Source organism: Haematobia irritans, chromosome 3 (genome assembly GCF_050003625.1).
Source record: "Haematobia irritans isolate KBUSLIRL chromosome 3, ASM5000362v1, whole genome shotgun sequence".
Classification (NCBI taxonomy): Eukaryota; Metazoa; Arthropoda; class Insecta; order Diptera; family Muscidae; genus Haematobia; species Haematobia irritans.
Window position 1 is genome coordinate 17,472,750 of NC_134399.1, and position 26,449 is coordinate 17,499,198.

Sequence of the window (26,449 nt, forward strand, 5' to 3'; positions counted from 1 at the left end):
AATTTTGACAAAATTTTCCATAGAAATCAACATTTTGACAAAATTTTGTATAGAAATAAAATTTTGACAAAACTTTCTATAGAAATAAAATTTTGACAAAATTTTCTAGAGAAATCAAAATTTTGACAAATTTTCTATAAACAAAATTTTGTATAGAAATAAAATTTTAACAAAATTTTCTATACAAATAAAAGTTGGACAAAATTTGCTATAGAAATCAGAATTTTGACAAAAATTTCTATAGAAATCAAAATGTTGATAAACTTTTCGATAGAAATGAAATTTTGACAAAATCTTATATAGATATCAAAATTTTGACAAAATTTTCTATAGAAATCAGAATTTTGACAAAAATTTCTATAGAAATCAAAATTTTGATAAAATTTTCGATAGAAATGAAATTTTGACAAAATCTTCTATAGATATCAAAATTTCCTATAGAAATGAAATTTTGACAAAATTTCTTATAGAAATGAAATTTTGACAAAATTTCCTATAGAAATGAAATTTTGACAAAATTTCACCCGAATTTATTCCCATAATTGGTTGATAGTTTGCTGCAAGTAGAAAATGATGATGAGGAGTGTTAATTCCGAAGCAGATGTCAAAATTTTATTTCTATAGAAAGTTTTGTCAAAATTTTATGAGGAGGAACTTTTAGACGAAGTATTTAAAAATATTACTAAACCACCGATATTAACAAAATACGTAGATGACATCTTCGCAATCATAAAGGCATCAGAAGTCGACGAAACACGAAAGGCCTTAAACTCATTTAATAGACAAATTCAATTTACAAAGGAATTAGAACAGGACAATAAACTACCATATCTTGACGTAATAATACATAGACAAGGAAACCAACTGAGACTAAATTGGTACCAAAAACCAACGGCGAACCAATACAGCGACAAATTTCATACGAAGGATATTTAATATTAGTGATCCAGAATTTCATTCTGAAAATGAAAATAAAATTAAACGAATTCTCCAAGACAACAATTTCCCACAACGAACGATATATCAACTCTTATCGAAAGTAAAAGCCAACCTACACAACAACCGAGAATTGACCAAGAAAAAGGATTCAAAAATATACAAACCAGTGACATATATACCAAACTTCTCCGAGAGACTGTTCAAGTCTGACATATACAATAAAGAAAAATATCAACTCGCGTTAAAAACTACAAACACTGTCAACGGATTATTTAGTAAAACAAAAACAAAAATTAAGAATGAAGACCAACACAACGTAGTATATAAGATAAAATGCAACGGTGACAAATCCAACTTATGTCAAAAGACATATATTGGTACGACAATGACAAAATTAAAAACAAGATTGTCTTCACATAAATCGGATATAAAAACAACAGACAAACATTGACTGGTCACAAACCTAACTTTAATAACGTAGAAATCCTATGCAAGGAAAACAACTACAGACGAAGATTTACTGTGGAAATGTTACACATAATTAACACTCCCACTAACGAGAGAATAAACTATAAAAAAGATATTGAGAACTGCGCGAGAATATATCGACATACGATACAAAAACACAGGAGAAAGTGATCACCAGTAGAAAACCAGACAGCGAAGTAACAAGACATCGGATAAAATGTAAATGACAATAGTATGACTTTAATTTGTGAATTTTGTAATTAACTTTTGTTTAATTTTGTAATTTGTAGCCTTGAAAACGGTCTGACGAAGTCAACCGAAATATCGGAAAATAAAAAACTAGAAACCAACAATTTCGAGTTTAATTTATAGACCTACAGCCGAGATTATGAGATAAAAATCATAAAATTTTATGACTATAGAAAATTTTGTCAACATTTTATTTCTATAGAAAATTTTGTCAAAATTTTGATATCTATAGAAGATTTTGTCAAAATTTCATTTCTATCGAAAATTTTATCAACATTTTGATTTCTATAGAAATTTTTGTCAAAATTCTGATTTCTATAGAAAATTTTGTCAAAATTTTATATTCATAGAAAATTTTTTCCAAGTTTTATTTTTATAGAAAATTTTGTCAAAATTTTATTTCTATCGAAATTTTTGTGAAAATTTTATTTCTGTAGAAAATTTTGTCAAAATATTATTTCTATAGAAAATTTTGTCAAAATTTTATTTCTGTAGAAAATTTTGTCAAAATTTTATTTCGATAGGAAATTTTGTCAAAATTTTATTTCTATAGAAAATTTTGTAAAATTTTCATTTCTATAGAATATTTTGTCAAAATTTTATTTCTATAGAAAATTTTGTGGAAATTTTATTTCTATAGAAAATTTTGTCAAAACTTTATTTGCATAGAAAAAATTGCCAAAATTTTATTTCTATAGGAAATTTTGTCAAAATTTTATTTTTATAATAAATTTTGTCAAAATTTTATTTCCATAGAAAATGTTGTCCAAATTTAATTCCTATAGAAAAATTTGTCAAAATTTTATTTCTATATGAAATTTTGTTAATATTTCATTTCTATAGAAAATTTTGTCAAAATTTCATTTCTATAGAACATTTTGTCAAAATTTTATTTCTATTGAAAATTTTGTCAAAATTTTATTTCTATAGAAAATCTTGTCAAAATTTTATTTCTATTGAACATTTTTTCTATAGAAAATTGTGTCAAAATTTTATTTCTATAGAAAATTATGTCAAAATTTTATTTCTATAGAAAATTTTTGTCAAAATTTTATTTCTATAGAAAATTTTGTCAAAATTTTATTTCTATAGAATATTTTGTCAAAATTTTCTTCTATTGAAAATTTTGTCAAAATTTTATTTCTATAGAAAATTTTGTCAAAATTTTATTTCTATGGAAATTTTTGTGAAAACTTTATTTCTGTAGAAAAAATTGTCAAAATTTTATTTCTATAGGAAATTTTGTCAAAATTTTATTTCTATAGAAAATTTTGATTTTTATAGAAAATTTTGTCAAAATTTTATTTCTATGGAAACTTTTGTCAATTTTTTATTCTAAATTAGCTTGAAATTAGTTAGGTAAGGCCTTACATCGTTTTTTCACAAAGTTGTTTTATTGTGGTTTGTTTTTTTATAGTTTGTTTTTATTTCATTTAAATATTAACATTAAAAGCTCTTATTTCTTGGTTTTCTTTTACAATAAGATCTCTCACTATATGTAGACATAGGATTGTATAGTTTTATAATTTACAACATTACTTAAGCATAAGAACAAAATTAAAAACAATAAAATACCAAATTGGTGTGTAAGATATAGAGCCGGAAGGGGTGGTCTGCTAAAGCAAAAATTTAGCAGAGGAATGTCCGTCCCTCTCTCTGTGATGACATTTAATTTCTTCAATCAACAACAATGATGTTCAAAAATGTGGCTATATCCTGCGTTTATGGTGGAGTGTGTGTGTGTGTGCGTGTATGCAAATGTTTGGTGTTGCTATATGGTTTTGTGTCTTGTGGGTGGTGTGAAAGTAGGCATGTTTTGTGTGATCGTGTACGTGTGTCGCTCTCTCTCTCCCTCTCTTTACATTTTAACGGACAATATTTATGGGTGGGATTGTTTTTGTTCCGATTTACGGTTTCTCAAGACTTCTTAGTTCAATTCCTTACGTGTTGTATTGGGCAATAACAAACACATCAGACCACCACCCATCAATAAAACGGCCACAATGAAGGTAGGTGCAGGACAATACTGATCCAAGAGTGTGGCAATAACAATATTACCAATAATACCACCCATACGAGCGGCCACCATGGAAATGGCAACACCAGTTGCCCGCAAATGTGTAGGGAAGACTTCCGTAATCAGACAATCCAAGGCAGCATTGGCAGCCGAAATGGCTCCACTGAATACAGCAGACACAATCAGATTTTGTGTGGAGTTGTAGACAAAGTACATGGCAGCGGAACAGACACCAGCAGTCATGGTACCAAAAATCAAAAAGAATTTACGACCCAACAAATCCATACCCAAGATGGCAATTAAATTGGCTGGCAGAGCTGAGCCCAAAGAGATCAACGATTCCATGAACACTGCCGAGGGGATGTGTGAAGAGCAGACGGCATCTTCGTGACTATCTTTGCCCACCACATATTCGGTGACCGTACACACACCAGCCTTTTCACCGGGGAAATTGGTACTGTACTCCTCGAAACGATTGAACAATTCGGGGAACCACATCATAAGACCATAGTAACCAATGTGGAAGGTAAAATTGATGATGATCGATACCAAGGTGAATTTCAATATGGGTGAAGTGAACAACTGTTTGCTGTGTTCCACCATACCCGATAACATTTTCGAATATTTGCCCTTAACCGATTCATTGGCTTCCTGGATTTCGGCCATAAGTTTTTCATCGATATCCAATTCAGTGACGGGATATAATTCGGGAGCTTTTTTGGTATTGGTCACAAAAATACCACGGAATATAGCCATAGCCTTATCCTGTTTACCCTTGGATAGTAAAAATTTGGGGGATTCGGGTAAATAGAAAAGCAAGAAGGCCACAATGAACGATGGCACCGAACAAACCATCAAGAAAATACGCCATGAGTTATAGGTGAAGAGAGGGGTAACAAAGCCAATGCCGGTGGGGATGATGAGCCAAGCTAAGCCGGCCACAAAAAGATTACCAAAAGTCCAAAAGGCAGCCATGAAACTCAACATGGAGCCACGTTTCGATTTCGGTTGGAACTCGGCGAAATAAGACCAGATGACAGGGCCACTACCGCCAAGCCTGTAAGAGAGAAGCAAAAAAAGAGAAAATCAATATACAAAGGAATGAATGGACTGCAAGACTGTTATGATGTTCAGCTAAGCTGACTATCGGAAAAATACATGAAAATATGGAATTTCAAAATGAACTATTTCAGCGCAATGAAAGGTAAGTGAAATATGATAAGCTATGGTCAATTTTAAAAGAATATAAGAGAAATTTAAGATTTTAATGATATTCAGCCAAGCTGAATGGAAACAAATTTTTGTCAAAATTTTATATCTATAGAAAATTTTGCCAAAATTTTATTTCTATAGAAAATTTTGTCAAAAATTTTATTTTTATAGAAAATTTTGTCAAAATTTTATTTTTATAGAAAATTTTGTCAAAATTTGATTTTCGTAGAAAATTTTGTCAAAATTTTATTTTTATAGAAATTTTTGCCAAAATTTTATTTCTATAGAAAAAATTTGTCAACATTTTATTTCTATAGAAAATTTTCCCAAAATATTATTTCCATAGAAAATTTTGTTAAAATTTCATTTCTATAGAACATTTTGTTAAAATTTCATTTCTATAGAAAATTTTGTTAAAATTTTATTTCTATAGAAAATTTTGTCAAAATTTTATTCCTATGTAAAATGTTGTCAACATTTTATTTCTATAGAAAATTTTGTTAAAATTTTATTTCTATAGAAAATTTTGTCAAAATTTTATTACTATAGAAAATTTTGTCAAAATTTTATTCCTATGTAAAATGTTGTCAAAATTTAATTTCTATAGAAATTTTTGTCAAAATTTTATTTCTATAGAACATTTTGTCAAAACTTTATTTCTATAGAAATTTTTGTCAAAATTTTATTTGTATAGAAAATTTTGCCAAAAATTTTATTTCTATAGAATATTTGGTCCAAATTTTATTATTATTGAAAATTTTCTCCAAATTTTATTTTTATAGGCAATTTTCTGAAAATTATATTTCTATACAAAATTTTGTCAAAATTTTATTTCTATAGAAAATTTTGTCAAAAATTTTATTTTATAGAAAATTTTGTCAAAATTTTATTTCTATAGAAAATTTTGTCAAAATTTTATTTCCTTAGAAAGTTTTGTTAAAATTTCATTTCTATAAAAAATTTTGTTAAAATTTCATTTCTATAGAAAATTTTGTCCAAATTTTATTTCTATAGAAAATTTTGTTAACATTTTATTTTTATAGAAAATTTTGTCAAAATTTTATTTTTATAGAAAATTTTGTCAAAATTTTATTCCTATGTAAAATGTTGTCAAAATTTTATTTCTATAGAAAATTTTGTTAAAATTTTATTTCTATAGAAATTTTTTCAAAATTTTATTCCTATGTAAAATGTTGTCAAAATTTTATTTCTATAAAAAATTTTATCAAAATTTTATTTCTATAGAACATTTTGTCAAAATTTTATTTCTATAGAAATGTTTGTCAAAATTTTATTTCTATGAAATTGTTGTCAAAATTTTATTATTATAGAAAATTTTCTCCAAATTTTATTTCTATAAGCAATTTTCTGAAAATTATATTTTTATTCAAAATTTTGTCAAAATTTTATTTCTGTACAAAATTTTGTCAAAATTTTATTTCTATAGATAATTTGATCAAATTTTTATTTCTATAGATAATTTTATAAAATTTTTATTTCTATAGAAAATTTTGACAAAATTTTATTTTTATAGAAAATTTAGTCACATTTGTATTTCTATAGAAAATTTTGTTAAAATTTTATTTCTATAGAAAATTTTTTCAAAATTTTATTCCTATGTAAAATGTTGTCAAAATTTTATTTCTATAGAAAATTTTGTCAAAATTTTATTTCTATAGAACATTTTGTCAAAACTTTATTTCTATAGAAATTTCTGTCAAAATTTCATTTCTATGAAATTGTTGTCAAAATTTTATTATTATAGAAAATTTTCTCCAAATTTTATTTCTATAAGCAATTTTCTAAAAATTATATTTCTATTCAAAATTTTGTCAAAATTTTATTTCTATACAAAATTTTGTCAAAATTTTATTTCTATAGATAATTTGATCAAATTTTTATTTCTATAGATAATTTTATAAAATTTTTATTTCTATAGAAAATTTTGACAAAATTTTATTTCTATAGAAAATTTAGTCACATTTGCATTTCTATAGAAAATTTTTTCAAAATTTTATTTTTATAGAAAATTTTGTCAAAGTTTTTTGCTATAGAAGATTTTGTCAAAATTTTATTTCTTAGAAAATTTTGTCAAAATGTTATTTCTGTTAGACTTGTGAGGCTTGGTTTTCAAATATTAAATTTTGTAACAAATTTTAAATTCAAATATAATTTTTCCAATATAAATTTAGCTAATCAGGAAGCTGAACATTGGTCGCTGTTTTTTTTTTTTTTTTGAAAATCAGCATATAGGAAAATATTATCAAGCAATTAAAAAAAAACAAATTGACAAGACATACGTATACAAAACGTTGTATATTGGCTTTCAACATGAGCACATGCTATAAATTGATTCACTGGCTTTACTTAGCCAAAAATTTAACAAATTAATTAACAACTACCGCTATTCGGTGTTGCATGCAATTTCTATAGAAATGTGCTACTGTTTATTGGTCACAAACAATGTAAAGTCATGCTATATTTCTATATTTTACGTGGTTTTGTAAATGGCATAAAATGTATTTATAGAATCAGTGACCATAAGACCTTACATTGGATGGTAGGAAAATGTGATAAACGATAATTCATTTCAAGCACATGCTAATCAAATTATCACATTCGTAATATGTAATGGCGATGATGACGATGATAACAATGAGTCACAATTAGGATTTCGGAGGAGTGGAGTGGGGAGAGGGGGATATTTTGTTTTTAAAGTAAAGACTCGTTTGTAATTCCAGCGAACTTGCGACTATCCATAGGAAATTCATGGCTAGCGAAAGTTAATAGGTAACAGTATTATCGACTGTGAAACTTTTTTCATTGATAATAAGGACAAACAAGTAAAACATTCGTTTAGGGGGCTGAAAGTTCCATATTCGCTTTTAGCTGAAATTTATGGCAAACGAAAATTATGAACGTTTTTATCGACCGTGAAACATGTCATTTTTAACAAGGTCATGTCTTAGATTTAAAGGGATAACGTTATTATCGACATTATTAACAATTCGCGAAGGTGATTTTTCGTTTCGAGGGCTTAATGACTTATATTCGTTTTTAGCTGGATTTCCGAACCCACTTATCCATTGTTATCGACATTACAAGACAAAATTTCGCTAGATTTAAAGTTAAAAGGTGACAGTGTTATCCACTGTGAAACTTTTTCCATTCCTAAAAGGGACAAACAAGTGAAACATTCGTTTTGAGTGGCTGAAATATCGGTATTTGCTTTTAGCTGCAATTTTATGGCTAACGAAAATTATATTCTAACGTTATTATCGACCGTGGGGAATTTCATTTTAAACAAAGACATGTAGGTGATTTTTTTCGTTTTAAGAGCTTAATGCCTCATATTCGCTTTCAGCTGAATTTCCGAACTCATTTATACATTGTTATCGACTGCGACAAAGTTCGCTAGATTTACATACGACTCTTAAAGACATTCGATTTTTAATACTTACGCTGCACCATTTAGAAATCGGAAAAGCATAAACCATTCGTAAGTTTGAGAAAATGACGAGGCGACAATGCACAGACCATTCATGAAGGAGATAACAATCAAAACCTTTTTGCGACCCATTGAATCGGCAATACTACCCCAAAAATAGGCACCGACCATCATACCAATGAAAATGATCGAATTCAGCCATCCTTTGGTTTCTGTATTTAGATTAAGATCACATTGGGCTGAAATTGAAAAGAAAAATATATTTATAATTTTTTATTGGAAAACATTTCGCTGTGGTGAAACTTACCCGAAGGTAGAATAAAGGACATTGATATAACATCCATCTCTTCACTCGTACTAACCAGACCACAAATGCCCAGTAGTATGTAATGGAATTTGCCATAGCCGCACATTTCAATGGCCTGTTCGAAGCCGGCTTTCATGCCGCCGCCCGAACGGCCACCACTGGCCTTCTCTAAGTCATTTTTGTCAACATCATAGGCGTCGTTGATGTGATAGCCAAGATCTTTGGAATCGGAACTTAAGCCGTATGGCTGAATTATAGAACGATTGTCTACAGTTGAATTGTTTGTATCGTAGTTTGGTTGTAGGCTACTTTCTACATTATAGGCTAGTAAATAAAAAAGAAAAGAACAATTAAATACAAAATTAGTAAAATTCGTATATAATAAAAAAAAAACAAATTAGGTGGTGACATTTTCGCAACAGCTAGATTTTTATTCTCTAAGAAAATTTTTTCTAGAAAAATTTGTCAAAATTTTATTTCTACAGTAAATATTGTCAATATTTTACATCTATAGAAAATTTTGTCAAAATTTTATTTCTATAGAAAAATTTGTCAAAATTTTATTTTTATAGAAAATTTTGTCCAACATTTTATTTCTATAGAAAATTTAGTCCAAATTTCATTTCTATAGAAAATTTTATTTCTATAGAAAATTTTGTCCAAAATTTTATTTCTATATTAAATTTTGTCAATATTTTATATCTATAGAAAATTTTGTCAAAACTTTATTTCTATAGAAAATTTTGTCAAAATTTTATTTCGATAGGAAATTTTCTCAAAATTTTATTTTTATAGACAATTTTGTCAAAATTTCATTTGTATAGCAAATTTTGTCAAAATTATATTTGTATAGAAAATTTTGTCAATAATGCTAATTCTATAGAAAATTTTGTCAAAATTTTTATTTTTATAGAAAATTTTGTCAAAATTTTATCTCTTTAGGAAATTTTGCCAAAATTTTATTTTTATAGAAAATTTTGTCAAAATTTTATTTCTATAAAATATTTTGTCAAAATTTTATTTCTATAGAAAACTTTGTCAAAATTTTATTTCGATAGGAAATTTTCTCAAAATTTTATTTTTATAGAAAATTTTGTCAAAATTTTATTTTTATAGAAAATTTTGTCAAAATTTTATTTTTATGGAAAATTTTGTCAAAATTTTATTTCTATAGAAAATTTTGTCAAAATTTTATTTCTATAGAAAATTTTGTCAAAATTATATTTGTATAGAAAATTTTGTCCAAAATTGTATTTCTATAGAAAATTTTCTCCAAATTTTATTTCTATATAAAATTTGGTCTACATTTTATTTCTATAGAAAATTTTGTCTACATTTTATTTCTATAAAACAATTTTTCCAAATTTTATTTCTTTAGAAAATTTTGTCCAAAATTTTATTTCTATAGAAAATTTTGTCAAAATTTTATTTTTATAGACATTTTTGTCTAAAATTTTATTTCTATAGAAAATTTTCCCCGAAATTTTATTTCTATAGACATTTTATTTCTATAGAAAATTTTGTCAAAATTTTATTTCTACAGAAAATTTTGTCAAAAATGTTATTTGTATAGAAAATTTTTGTCAAAATTTTATCTCTATAAGAAATTTTTGTCAAAATTGTATTTCTATACAAAATTTTGTCAATATTTTATATCTATAGAAAATTTTGTCAAAATTTTATTTTTATAGAAAATTTTGTCCAAAATTTTATTTCTATATTAAATTTTGTCAATATTTTATATCTATAGAAAATTTTGTCAAAACTTTATTTCTATAGACAATTTTGTCAAAATATTATTTTTATAGAAAATTTTGTCCAAAATTGTATTTCTATACAAAATTTTGTCAATATTTTATATCTATAGAAAATTTTGTCAAAATTTTATTTTTATAGAAAATTTTGTCCAAAATTTTATTTCTATATTAAATTTTGTCAATATTTTATATCTATAGAAAATTTTGTCAAAACTTTATTTCTATAGACAATTTTGTCAAAATATTATTTTTATAGAAAATTTTGTCCAAAATTTTATTTGTATAGAAAATTTTGTGAAAAATATATTTGTATACAAAATTTTGTCAAAAATGTTATTTCTATAGAAAATTTTTGTCAAAATTTTATTTCTATAGAAAATTTTGTCAAAATTTTATTTTTATAGAAAATTTTGTCAAAAATGTTATTTCTATAGAAAATTTTGTCAAAATTTTATTTTTATAGAAAATTTTGTCAAAATTTTATTTTTATAGAAAATTTTGTCAAAATTTTATTTTTATAGAAAATTTGGTTTACATTTTTAGGAAATATTGTCAAAATTTTATTTCTATAGAAAATATTGTCAAAATTTTATTTCTATATAAAATTTTGTCAAAATTTTATTTTTATAAGAAATTTTGTCAAAATTTTATTTCATAGAAATGTAATGAACTGTTTTCGTTATACCACTTTTGTTTACTTTATGCAATACTTACAATTACTTGAATTTTTTTTAGAGTCACCTTCTACCATTCTATGAATTCGGGTTTTTTGGTCTTTTGCTTGGCGGTTTTCGCACAAAAAGATTTTAGGAAATTCAGCAAACAAAAAGCTTTCTTCTCAATATATCAACCACGTAAATGGGATTGTAACAACTATTTCGGGTTGGTGAAAATAGTTGACTAGCACACAAAAGAGGTTATTAAGTTCTGCAAAGAGAAGAGAATAAAAAAAATTGTTTATAGTTTTTATTAAATTTTCAATTGAAAAGGTAAATTCCTAGGCCTACATTTTATATATAATTGTGTATATTGAAAAATTTTTTGTCATTACTTTAAGCATCATTTAATCAAATTTTTAAATATGTTCAAGAGCTTTTAATTTAAAACAAGTCGCACAAACATTGTATGTGAGTAGAAATATACTTTTTTGTTTTTTTTTGTTCTTCCTCATTACTTTGGATATCACGGAAGCAATGTGGAGAGATGTACGTCAAAATCAGCTGCTGGATGAAATCCAAATATTTCCTAAAAAGGGAGTATTCAAAGTAGGTTTTTCATAAGAAATGCCGTAAAGAACTGCATTATCGTCACATATAGAGGGAATATTAAAGGAAATTGTTCTTTAAATATTAAAGAATTAAATTTTGAGAAAATTTTGTGAAGAAATAAAATTTTGACAAGATTTTCTATAGAAATAAAATTTTGACAAAATTTTCTACAGAAATAAAATTTTGACAAAATTTTCTATAGAAATAAAATTTTAACAAGATTTTCTATAGAAATAAAATTTTGACAAGATTTTCTATAGAAATAAAATGTTGACAAAAAATTTCTATGGAAATAAATTGTTGACAAAAGTTACTATAGAAATAAAATTTTTGACAAATATCTATAGAAATAATATTTTGAGAAAATTTGTATAGAGATACTATTTTACCAAAATTTTCTATAGAAATAAAATGTTGTTAAAATTTTCTTAGAAATAAAATTTGACAAAATTTTCTATAGAAATAAAATTTTGATAAACATTTCTATAGAAATAAAATTTTGCTGAAATTTTCTATAGAGATACAATTTTAACAAATTTTTTTATAGAAAGGAAATTTTGTTGAAATTTTCTATTGAAATAAAATGTTGACAAAATTTTGTAAAGAAATAAAATTTTGCCAAAATTCTCTATGAAAATAATATTTTGTTGAAATTTTTTATAGAAATAAAAGTTCACCAAAATTTTCTACAGAAATAAAATTTTGACAAAATTTTCTATAGAAATAAAATTTTGACAAAAATTTTCTATAGAAATAAAATGTTGACAAAATTTTCTACAGAATTGAAATGTTGACAAAATTTTCTATAGAAATAAAATTTTAACACAGTTATCTATAGAAATTTTCTAAAGAAATAACATTTTGTTGAAATTTTCTATAGAAATAAAATTTTGCTGAAATTTTCTATAGAGATACAAATTTTCTATAAAAATGAAATTTTGTTGAAATTTTCTATAGAAATGAAATTTTGTTGAAATTTTCCTTAGAAATAAAATTTTGCTGAAATTTTGCAAAATTTTATTTCTGTAGAAAATTTCAGCAAAATTTTATTTCTATGGAAAATTTCAGCAAAATTTCATTTCTATAGAAAATTTCAACAAAATTTCATTTCTATAGAAAATTTCATTTCTATAGAAAATTTCAACAAAATTTCATTTCTATAGAAAATTTTGTTAAAATTGTATCTCTATAGAAAATTTTAGCAAAACTTTATTTCTATAGAAAATTTAAACAAAATTTTATTTCTATAGAAAATTTTGTCAAAATTTTATTTCTAAGAAAATTTTAACAAAATTTTATTTCTATAGAATATTTCATCAAAATTTCATTTCTATAGAAAATTTTGTCAAAATTTTATTTCTATAGAAAATTTTGTCAAAATTGTATTTCATAGAAAATTTCAACAAAATTTCATTTCTATAGAAAATTTTGTTAAAATTGTATCTCTATAGAAAATTTTGACAAAATTTTATTTCTAAATAATTTTTCTATATATAATTTTCTATAGAGATACAATTTTAACAAAATTTTCTATAGATATAAAATGTTGACAAAAATTTATTATAGAAAAAAATTGACAAAATTTTCTATAGAAATAAACTTTTGCTGAAATTTTCTATAGAGATACAATTTTAACAAAATTTTTTATAGAAATTAAATTTTGTTGAAATTTTATATAGAAATAAAATTTTGACAAAATTTTTTATAGATATAAAATTTTGACAAAATTTTTTTATAGATATAAAATTTTGACAAAAATTTACTATAGAAAAAAATTGACAAAATTTTCTATAGAAATAAACTTTTGTTAAATTTTTCTATAGAGATACAATTTTAACAAAATTTTTTATAGAAATGAAATTTTGTTGAAATTTTCTATAGAAATAAAATTTTGACAAAATTTTCTATAGATATAAAATTTTGACAAAAAATTACTATAGAAAAAAATTGACAAAATTTTCTATGAAATAAAATTTTGACAAAAATTTACTATAGAATTGCAATTTTGACAAAATTTTGTAGAGAAATAAAATTATGACAACATTTTGTAGAGAAATAAAATTATGACAAAATTTTCTGTAGAAATGAAATTGTGTTGAAATTTTCTATAGAAATAAAATTTTGACAAAATTTTCTAAAGAAATATAATTTTGCCAAAATTTTCTATAGAAATAAAATTTTGCCAAAATTTTCTATAGAAATAAAATTTTTGACAAAATTTTCTATAGAAATAAAATTTTTGACAAATTTTTATAGAAATACAATTTTGAGAAAATTTTTTATAGAGATACAATTTTAACTAAATTTTCTATAGATATAAAATTTTGCTGAAATTTTCAATAGAAATAAAATTTTGTTGAAATTTTCTATAGAAATAAAATTTTGCTGAAATTTTCTATAGAGAAAAAATTTTGCTGAAATTTTCTATAGAAATAACATTTTGTTGAAATTTTCTATAGAGATACAATTTTACCAAAATTTTCTATAGAAATAAAATTTTCACAAAATTTTCTATAGAAATAAAATTTTGACAAAATTTCCTATAGAAATAAAATTGCAAGCTCATCAAAACTTAAATCCCTTAATAGTTACATCTTTCAAAATTCTAATACTTTTTCTAGTGAAATTTTGTATCACCCTAATTTTGCCTTTTAATCAATAAATAAATATTAAAATTTCAATTCTGTTAAAAACAAAAATTTATTGTAGCTTATACCCCCCCTTCCATGAGAGTAAATGCAATAATAACTCCCAATCCATTGATATGCTATCGAATGAGCACAATGCTTGATGTTAAAAATAAATAAATAAAATTCAAAAATTCAATCGAATAAATAATCAGTTCCTGTTTACCTTCAGGCCAAACAAAGCATTACCAACAAACCGATAAATTTACAATTTACACCAAAAACTTTTGTCTATGTCCGTTTGTTATATGACAAACAATACAAAAATTTTACTGTTTTATTTATTTTATTTTTTTCAATAGAAAGAAAAATGGTGACAGAATTAGAATACGCAATAATACGAGTACATTGTGCGAAATGCAATAACTAAAAAAGCATCAAATAAAAATATATCCATACCCCCTTTAAGAGGGAGTAATGTATAGAATAAAATATGAGACTATTTATGTGGATAAGAAAATAAAATATTTTTCAATCGTTTAATTGAAAAGAAAGGTATTTGGGGTGGTGACCTTGTAGTTTTTAAAGTTTTTATAAATGTGGAGAAAATAATTGTTAAAAAATGGGTAATTTCATTATGACTATTAAAAAAGAATTTTTGGTAATATTTTCCAATATTAGAAATTAAAAAATATCACCAAAAATTTTCCAATTTTTCCACAGATTATTCTTACATCTTTAAATTTAAATTTTATTTTTATATAAAATATAAATTAATTTAATTTTTTGTTTTTTCCATTCTTTGTTTGGTATGGGGAAAAAACGAAGTTAATACCCTTCAACATATGCTGACATATCTATTTTAGTCTCTCTAGCGTTTTTAGACTGAATTCACTTTAGAAATACAATTGTCAAATGTTTATTTTAACAAATAAGTGTTTAACAGTCAATCAATAAATTCCTAACCGGATTGTTTATTTTTTTTTTTAATTTTAATTACTGGAGTGCATTGAGCTCATCTAAATGGATTTTGGATATAAACCCTATTAATTTGCATAGAAAACGTGAACAAACAGTTAAAATGTGTTTCAGTTTTTTTATGGGAATTTTCATTTGATTTTTTTTTAGGAAAAAAATGTTAATGAACTTATGGGAGACAATTAAAAATGTCCCCCCCAAGATGTCCCTCTAAAATTATTCTTCCAATGAAAGTAAAAAAACAAACAAAAAGTATCGAAAAAATGTGGCATTTCAAAATCAATAAAACCATTTCTAAATAATTTTCGCTATTAATAATTAGCTGCAGGAATTTTTCTTTGCAAAAAATTTTTTATATTTGTTATTGGTAGCAGAAATTTTTATAGAAAAAAATCTTTATTGATTTTTGTCTTTTTCTCTCAAAAGAAACATCCCTACGGGAAATGGATCAACCCCAGGACCGGTACAGGGTTAGTACCCGGTATATATGGGCCAGTCACAGTTCTGGTCCAAGCGTATGGAATTGACCGGCCACTTTAACATGGGTTTGTCATTGGTTGGGAAAATTTACACTTTAGGACGACTTGGACTCATCCCAACGTACACGTCCTGGAACAACTTAGTAGGACTACCCCATAGACAACTGCTCATGAAACAGTCTGGGACAAACTTTTCATCCGTATCGCACCAGAAAGGAATATGTTGAACAATAAATAATTCTGATAGTTGTATTGTATTAAAAGTGTGGATTCAAAAAGATCTTAATATCAAGTGAGTATAAATTATATGAAAATTAAAAATGTTGATAAACTGGAGCACTAGTACCAGTCCCGTAATGGGTCTATTAGTGGCAATTTGCACTAATTTCCCATAGGGATATGACATTACGGTATTATTGGCATACTAATGAAATTTCCTAATATAAAGGGAATCGATAAAACAGTTTATGGAATTTTCGCTTAAACTTCATGCAAAATTGAAGGTTGAGAAAATGTATTATTAGCACGGTTGCCACAGTTGGTAGAATTCTACCAAAAATGGTAGATTTTTTTATTGTTTGGTATATTGGTAAAATTCTTGATGTTTTGGTAGATTTTTCAAAATATTTCTCTCCAAGTAAGAGGTATATACATTTTCTATAGAAATAAAATTTTGACAAAATTTTCTATAGACATAAAATTTGGAGAACATTTTCTATAGAAATAAAATTTTGACAAATTTTCTATAGAAATAAAATTTGTAGAACATTTTCTATAGAAAAAAATTTGTGACAAAACTTCCTATAGAAATGAAATTTTGACACAATTTTCTATATAAATAAAATTTTGAAAAATTTTCTATATAAATAAAATTTTGAAAAATTTTCTATATAAATAAAATTTTGAAAAATTTCCCATAGAAATGAAATTTTGACAAAATTTTCTATATAAATAAAATTTTGAAAAATTTTCTATAAAACTAAAATTTTTAAAAGATTTTCTAGAAAAACTAAATTATAATTAAAAAAAAAAAATTATAATAAAATTTGCTATAGAACCAAATTTTGAGAAAAATGAGAAAAGTAAAATTTTTGAGAAAATTCTTTATAAAAATAAAATTTTTGATATAAAATTTAGAGAACATTTTTTATAAAAATAAAATTTTGAAAAAATTTTTCTAGAGAAAATAAATTTTGACAAAATTTGCTAGAGAATCAAATTTTGATGAAATTTAATATGGAAATCAAATTTTGAGAAAATTCTTTATAAAAATAAAATTTTGACCACATTTTCTATAAATTTTTTTTTGACAAAATTTTCTAGAGAAACTAAATTATAATTAAAAAAAAAATTATATGACAAATTTTGAGAAAAATGAGAAAAATAAAATTTTTGAGAAAATTCTTTATAAAACTAAAATTTTTGAGAAAATTTTTTATAAATATAAAATTTAGAGAAAATTTGTATAAAAATAAAATTTTGAAAAAATTTTTCTAGAGAAAATAAATTTTGACAAAATTTGCTAGAGAATCAAATTTTGATGAAATTTAATATGGAAATCAAATTTTGAGAAAATTCTTTATAAAAATAAAATTTTGACAACATTTTCTATAAAAATAAAACTTTGACATTTTCTATAAAAAAAAAAAATTTTTGACAAAATTTTCTATAAAAATAAAATTTTGACAAAATTTTCTATAAAAATAAAATTTTGACAAAAATTTCTATAAAAATAAAATTTTGACAAAATTTTCTGTAAAAATAAAATTTTGAAAGATTTTCTTAAGAATATAGAAATAAAATTTTGAGGAAACTATTTATAAAAATAAAATGTTTGAGAAAAATTTCTATAAAACTAAAATTTTGACAAAATTTTCTATAAAAATACAATTTTGAAAAGATTTTCTAGAGAAAATAAATTTTGACAAAATTTGCTATAGAAATCAAATTTTGAGAGAATTATTTATAAAAATAAAATGTTTGAGAAAATTTTCTATAAAACTAAAATTTTCAGGGACACAAATACAATTTTGACAAAATTTAATATATAACTAAAATTTTGACAATTTTTTTTTTGCTAGATTATTATTGCTAGATTATTATTGGCAACCGTGATTATTAGATCAATTCTCAATCTCCATTAAAATGATGTGTACACGTTTTATTTATGTCAACTTTAAATAAATGACAAAATTCGTTTTGTGGAGTGTGAAATATTTAATCGTAAATGTCGTATTAGTTTTAGTGTTAGCAAAGAAAAAATCGTAGACGTCGGAGAAAATTGTCTCGTATACCAGAAATATACAAATTCGATACGTTCAAACATGTTCTAACATAGTTTTCTTTCATAGCGTACAATCAGTTTAATTTTTTGATTCACTCGTTTTCACAAAACGATTTTATAAAGCAAGCGCATCGTCTTAATAAATTAAATTAGTTTTACAATAGTAATTATTCCTTTTTTGTGAAAAATCCCTATGCGACACTTTTAAGAGCCATATGAAAGTATTAATTGTTTTTTTTTTTTTTTAATTTTATGGCAATTGGCGGGAAAATGTATTTGGTTGGTTTAAAATATAGAAATAGAAATGTATAATGGACTTAAGAAATGGAAGATTAGTATTTTGACAGGCGTTGTTATCGACCATTATTTCCCTTTAAAGCCCCTTGGCAAGTAGTTCTAATGAAAATTCTTGTTGCATGCCATGGCATCAAAATACAAACAATCGATAATAAAGTCTCATGGAATTTGCCTTAGCAAATATAACAATGCATTTCTGTTGGGTAGCGGAAATTTCGTTAGACGTGCACAACGTCCTTAAAGCCTGATATGCACTTCTTGAGAAAAAATGCCCTCCACTCTTAAGAATTGTCTGTCCATTTCTGCTGGGGAAAATTTTTGAGAGAACGATATTATCCATTGTCACCCAAAACTAAAGTAAACAATCGATAATAATTTTTTTAAGGAATTTCTTACGGTTTGGAAAAATTTTACGAAATTTTTTTAAAGTTCTAATTCTAATAAAAATTTTAATTCTAATAAAAATTGCAACATTTTTCGAATATGTTTACAAAATGGATTTAATATGACTTACAATACTTTGTTTAACTTTCAAATGACACTATCATATGGACATAAGGACAATGAGGGGAAAATAAAAACCATATTTTAAGGAATATTTTCTATATTACAAATCACCAAAAATATGACTGAAGTAAAAACAGAAAATTAATAGTTTGGTTTGCGAATACTAGAATATATTGTGGCAGATCAGCCTTTGGAGAAAATATAAAAAAATTCCGTTACTATCAGTGCCGTCTACATATCGTAGACATCCACTCGTTCTCTCTCACTCTCACTCCTCTTCGAGAATGTTTTGAATGACTCCTACACTCGTTATAGTCAATACGAATAAAATTTTCTCTGTTTTTAGTTGGTTTGATAACGGTTGATAATGGTTTCGATAAAAAAAAATTAATGTTTTATGGAAAAATATGTAAGTTAAAAATCACAAAACTATGACCAAAATAATAACAAGAAATTAATTTGGGTAGTTTGGTTTGCAAATACTGGAATATAAATATTGCCTTCTTTGTGTTTGTTTTGTTGTTTGCAGAGCAACCTATGGAGAAAATATATACAGATGCATTTGCTCTCACTGTCATTTAGGTATAGTATAGTAGGCATATACCCTCTCAATAGAAAAGAGCAAATAAAGGAGGTTTCCATTAACCCGATCAATGGTTTTCAATGACCCGATCAGGGTTGCCATTTTGGTCCGATAAATTTTGACAAAATTTCCTATAGAACTGAAATTTTGACAAAATATTCTATAGAAATAAAATTTTGACAAAATTTCCTATAGAACTGAAATTTTGACAAAATGTCCTATAGAAATGGAATTTTAACAAAATTTTCGGTAGAAATGGAATTTTGACCAAATTTCCTATCGAACTGAAATTTTAATAAAATTTCCTATAGAAATGAAATTTTGACAAAATTTTCTATAGAAATGAAATTTTGACAAAATTTCCTATAGAACTGAAATTTTGACAAAATTTCCTATAGAAATGAAAATTTGACAAAATTTTCTATAGTCATGAAATTTTGACAAAATTTCCTATAGAACTGAAATTTTGACAAAATGTCCTATAGAAATGGAATTTTAACAAAATTTTCGGTAGAAATGGAATTTTGACCAAATTTCCTATCGAACTGAAATTTTAATAAAATTTCCTATAGAAATGAAATTTTGACAAAATTTTCTATAGAAATGAAATTTTGACAAAATTTCCTATAGAACTGAAATTTTGACAAAATTTCCTATAGAAATGAAAATTTGACAAAATTTTCTATAGTCATGAAATTTTGACAAAATTTCCTATAGAACTGAAATTTTGACAAAATGTCCTATAGAAATGGAATTTTAACAAAATTTTCGGTAGAAATGGAATTTTGACCAAATTTCCTATCGAACTGAAATTTTAATAAAATTTCCTATAGAAATGAAATATTGACAAAATTTTCTATAGAAATGAAAATTTGACAAAATTTTCTATAGACATGAAATTTTGACAAAATTCTCTATAGACATGAAATTTTGACAAAATGTCCTATAGAAATGAAATTTTAATAAAATTTCCTATAGACATGAAATTTTGACAAAATTTTCTACAGAAATGAAATTTTGTCCAAATGTCCTATAGAAATGTAATTTTAACAAAATTTTCGGTAGAAATGGAATTTTGACCAAATTCCCTATAGAAATGAAAATTTGACAAAATTTCCTATAGAACTGAAATTTTAATAAAATTTCCTATAGACATGAAATTTTGACAAAATTTTCTATAGAAATGGAATTTTACCAAATTTTTCGGTAGAAATGGAATTTTGACCAAATATCCTATAGAAATGAAAATTTCACAAAATTTTCTATAGAACTGAAATTTTCACAAAATTTCCTATAGAAGTGAAATTTTAACAAAATTTTCGGTAGAAATGGAAATTTTAACAAAATTTTCGGCAGAAATGGAATTTTGACAATATTTTCTATAGAAATGATATTTTGACAAGATTTTCTAAAGAAATGAAATTTTTACAAAAATTCCTATATGCATTAAAATTTTGTCAAAATTTTCTATAAATTTAATATAAAACATTTCTTTCGAAAAAAGCAATATTTTTGTATATACTAACCACAACACCTTCAAAATAATATTTTTTAATTTGGTAAATTTTTGGTTTAATTTCCTTAAAATTTTGGTGGATTATTTTAGACATGAAATTTTAAGAAAATATTCTATAGAAATAAAATTTTGAAAAAAATTTTTTATAGAAATGAAATTCCTATAGACATGAAATTTTGACAAAATTTTCTATAGACACGAAATTTTGACAAAATTTCCTATAGAAATGGAATTTTGACAAAAATTCCTATAGATATGAAATTTTGACCAAATGTCCTATAGAAATGAAATTTTGACAAAATTTTCTATAGAAATGAAATTTTGACAAAATTTCCCATAGAAATTGAATTTTAACAAAATTTTCGGTAGAAATGGAATTTTGACCAAATTTCCTATAGAACTGAAATTTTGATAAAATTTCCTATAGTCATGAGACTTTGACAAAAATTCCTATAGATATGAAATTTTGACAAAATATCCTATAGAAATGAGATTTTAATAAAATTTGGAATTTTGATGGAATTTTGACCAAAATTCATATAGAACTGAAATTTTAATAAAATTTCCAATAGACATGAAATTTTGACAAAATTTCCTATTGAACTGAAATTTTGACAAAATTTCCTATTGAACTGAAATTTTGACAAAATTTCCTATTGAACTGAAATTTTGACAAAATTTCCAATAGATATGAAATTTTAACAAAATTTTCGGTAGAAATAAAATTTTGACCAAATTTCCTATAGAAATGAAAATTTGACAAAATTTCCTATAGACATGAAATAGTGACCAAATTTCCTATAGAACTTAAATTTGAATAAAATTTCCTATAGACATGAAATTTTGACAAAATTTTCTATAGAAATGGAATTTTAACAAAATTTTTGGTAGGAATGGAATTTTGACAAAATTTCCTATAGAACTTAAATTTTAATAAAATTTCCTATAGAAGTGAAATTTTGACAAAATGTCCTATAGAAATGAAATTTTAACAAAATTTTCGGTAGAAATGGAATTTTGACAAGATTTTCTGTAGAAATGATATTTTGACAAGATTTTCTAAAGAAATGAAATTTGGACAAAAATTCCTATATGTATGAAAATTTTGTCAAAATTTTCTATAAATTTAATATAAAACATTTCTTTCGAAAAAACCACAACGCCTTCAAAGTAATATTTTTTTTTTAATTTGGTAAATTTTTGGTAAAATTTCCTTAAAATTTTGGTGATTTTTTTTTTTTTTTGGAACGAGTGGCAACTGTTATAATAATACTTTAAGGTGGGTATTAAGTTCGAGTTTAGCCGCTAATTTTCACTAAAGTGAAAACTAAATCAGTAAAAAAAGTCATAAAATTATACATTTTTGTTGCAGATTTCATTATAACTTGATGGGGAATATCCCAAAGCAAATTTTCACAATGTTTGTATTCATTAAGATGGACTATTAAAGAAAAGTAATCGTGAAAAAAATAATATTTTAGCGGCTAAACTCGAACTTAATACCCACCTTTAGATGTAAAATGAGGTATAGATCCTATATGTATGAAATCTCTGGCAATTTCTCCATCTGATAACTGTCAAATGCATTCTCTCTTTTGTTGAATCTAAACGTGTAAACGAACTGCTTCTATTCAACTTTTTTGAACTGAGCTAATAACGTCATTTTTGAGGCAAAAATCGGAAAATCGGCATTAGTTAGTTTTTGAGTAAAAAATCGTCAAAATTCCGATAAATCGGCAAAATTGGCAGCCCTGTCCCATACACATGTTATAGCCAACACAAACAAAATCATCCCTGTTGGTTAACAGTGATTATTTTACCAATTAAAGATCGACAAGAGAGAACAATTGAGATAGTTTAAAATGTTTTTATATTATTAATGGTCATATATTTTTAAACAAAACTTTTCATAAAGTTTATTAAACTTATTTTTCTTTGTCCATGTAAAATTTAAGTCAAATTAATTTGTTTTCAATATAAACCTTATTAGTACCCAGCACAGAGTTCATATAGTCCTTAAAGGAAATTAGCCATATTGTATCAACATAAAACTCGGTTTTAATTCTGGGCTTTAATTATGAAATGAATTCAAATTTTAATTTTAAACTCATTTTTGTTGGCTAAATTTAAATTTTATGGTAATATCTTTTCGATTTTTTTTGTTTTGGTCCATTTCACCTGGTGACCGGATTTTGATGATAATTATTTTATTAATTGTCTTTAAAGAAATTACATCCTAATTTGGATGCACGGCATACAAAGAATTTTAATGCTCTTGTTATTTGATGATTGCGTTTACCGCTTAAACTACTTATTGTTATTGTTTAATATAAAATTGAAACAAAAAAAAAAAAATAATTAAAAATATCTGCCAAATTATCACGTGCCGTGACAATGAAGTGTTTTGAATTAAGCGGTAATAATACAAACATTTATACCTTATTTTTTTGCATTTGCTGCTAAATGAAAGATAGCGTGTGGTGTGGTAGTTCGTATTACACACGCTCAAAAACATTTGGAACAATAATAATAATAATAATAATAGTAATTGATCAGAAATTTCATAAATGGTTTTATACGTGTCTTTCTTATGAAATTCATAATTTCAATATTGTGTTTAAACGAAGAAAAAAAAGAACAAAGTTTTAAGCCATGGTTTTAAATATTGAAAAAAAAACAAACAACAAAAAGAGTTAAATAATAACTGAATGTTTAAACAAATGAAATTAAAGTGTAATTGCAAAATTTTTTTAACAATAATTTATTAGTTGTTTTCAAAAATAGTAGAAAATTGTATAATTCATTATTTAATATGATATCCATAGATTTATTTTTTGAATCAAAAAAAAAATCTCACATTAATTGATTTTTATACACAATAGCTTGTCTTATGTTTGCAATGAAATTTTCTTTTCGATAGTTATACGTTCTACTATGTGTGCAAGAAACAAGTTTTAAACAAGTCAAACATTTTATGTCGGCTTTTCAGGGCTAATCGACATTTTATAAATTCTAAAAATTTATTTTCCATTTAGTGTAAAATTTAATAATTAATAATTCTATTGTTTAATATGATGTTCTTTGATTTATTTAGTTTTGTTTGTTATTGTTGGTTTATCTTTCAATGATTATTGTTGTGTTTGATTTCAGCTTAAAACCATGTATTGACCAAACTACAAGTGCAGTTGAACCAACAGAGGAAGAGTTTTTTAAATAAAAAAAATCTTAAATTAATTGATTTTAATACAAAACAACTTATTTTAGGTTTGTGATGAAATTTTCTTTGCGACCATACTTGGCTCTACTGTGTGTGCAAGAAAAAGCTTCAAAAAATACACGACTTTTTTCATGGTTTCAAAAACTACACAAATTCACTCAATTCTCATTCATAAATCAATTTTTGGAAATGGCAAGGATTAGTAGTAATTACATCCCGCACAGAAAAAGTAAAAAAAAATTAATCTAATTTTGATTTTCAAATCGGCTAATTAATATTTTATGATTTTCAAAAACGTCTCGAACCGATTAGTCTAAAATCGAGTTTTAGAGGTCTTAAGGGTTAGATGCAATTATAACCCATGAGAAAAGATTTTTCAATTTAATTAAGAGTGCAAACCAATAAAAATTTTTGGGCAATATACACACAAAAAAATTTGGGTTAATTGAACTTTAAAATCGACAAATCAATCTTTTATGATTTTCTAAAATAACTCAAACCGATAAATTCAAAATCGATTTTCAGAGGTCGCCAGCGATACATGTTACCTATCCCACGAGAATTTTTTTGATTTACTAAAAAATTGCAAACCTACGACAATTTTGAAAACAATTTAGCACACTCAAGGAAAATTTCGTTAATTGGTATTAAAATTTATTAAAATACCTTTAGAGATATGTATAATTAAACAAGGACACAATTTAGCTAACATTTACTTATTTTCGTAAATTATAAAATAATTGCATAGGAAATTCGTGAAATTTAGTAAAATTTTATAATTAATTTAAATTGTTATATAATTAAAAAAAAAAAAACATTTTTTACATTGGGGGCAATTATATTAGATTTTTTCAAATGAAAAGACAAATTCAAAGAAAAAATAATAAAAAAAATTTTTAAAAAATTATCTCACATTAAAGAAAATTTTATTATAATCTCCAAATTTTTATGAACGAAAACAAAGATAATTTTCGTTGCCAAGTTTAAAAAAAAATACAAAAAAAAAACTTTTGTAAAATGTACAAAATACACAAGTCACAAAAAAATCTTCCTAATTAAAAATAAATAAATTTTTCTCATAATGGAGAGGATTTTAATAATAATCTCTTAATCTTCATCAAAGAAAATAAGGTTCAATTATGCTTTTAAAATTTTTGTTGCCAATTTAAAAAATAAAAAAAAGAAAATGGAAATTTGTGGAATTTAGAAAAGTTCTATAATTAATTTAAATTGTTATATAATTTAAAAAAAAAATCTTACATTGGGGGCAATTATATTAGAATTTTTTTAAATGAAAAGACAATTTCAAAGAAAAAATAATAAAAAAAATTATCTCACATTAGAGAAAAATTTATTATAATCTCCAAATTTTCACGAACGAAAACAAAGATAATTTTCGTTGCCAAGTTTAAAAAAATACAAAAAAAAATACTTTTGGAAAGAAAGAAAATCTTTCTAATTAAAAATAAATAAAAATCTTATCATAATGGAGAACAGTTTAATAATAATCTCTTAATTTTCATGAACGAAAATAAGGTTCAATTAGGCTTTTAAAATTTTTGTTGCCAATTAAAAAAAAAAATTCATAGGAATTTCGGGAAATTTAGAAAATTTCTATAATCAATTTAAATTGTTATATAATTAAAAAAATCCCCCTTTGGGGGAAATTTTATTAAATTTGTTTTTAATGAAACGACAATTTCAAAGAAAAAAAAAAAATAAAAAAATATCTCACATTAAAGAAAAATTTATTATAATCTCCAAATTTTCATGAACGAAAACAAAGATAATTTTCGTTGCCAAGTTAAAAAAAATACAAAAAAAAAACTTTTGTAAAATATACAAAATACACAAGTCACAAAGAAAATCTTTCTAATTAAAAATAAATAAAAATTTTATAATAATGGAGAAAAGTTTAATAATAATCTCTAAATTTTCATGAACGAAAATAAAATTCAATTAGGTTTTTAAAATTTTTGGGGGTAAAATTTACCACTATCACAGTAAATTATAAAATTAATTTTATTTATTTTGTGAAATTCATTAAGATTTTATTTGCAAAAAAATCTGAAGTTACCGATTTTTTTGTTATTGTTTTGGTACTGATAAGTTATTTAAAAAAAAGTTTCAAATGCTAAATATACAAAATATACACCAAAATATTTCCAATTAAAATTTTAAATGAATTTTCAAACATACTCAATTAAAAATTGATTCAAAAAAATTTTTAATTAAAAAAAAAAAAACAATCACAAAAATTAGTAGTAGCAATTAATTTTTTAATTGGATCTATCAA

At 23.9% G+C, this 26,449-nt stretch overlaps 1 protein-coding gene across 2 annotated transcripts in view; it reads right to left on the reverse strand.

Moving 5' to 3' along the window:
- Window positions 1-3,028: 3,028 nt before the first annotated feature.
- LOC142228340 (synaptic vesicle glycoprotein 2B) overlaps window positions 3,029-26,449 on the reverse strand; it is a 30,558-nt gene continuing 7,137 nt past the window's right edge. For both annotated transcript variants that reach the window (XM_075298734.1, XM_075298735.1), the window contains exons 2-5: window positions 11,112-11,324; window positions 8,641-8,964; window positions 8,347-8,572; window positions 3,029-4,730 (exon numbers count right to left, since the gene is read on the reverse strand). In XM_075298734.1, coding sequence (XP_075154849.1) covers window positions 3,584-4,730; window positions 8,347-8,572; window positions 8,641-8,964; window positions 11,112-11,148 — 1,734 coding nt within the window. In that variant the 5' untranslated portion in view covers window positions 11,149-11,324 and the 3' untranslated portion in view covers window positions 3,029-3,583. The remainder of the gene's footprint in view (window positions 4,731-8,346; window positions 8,573-8,640; window positions 8,965-11,111; window positions 11,325-26,449) is intronic.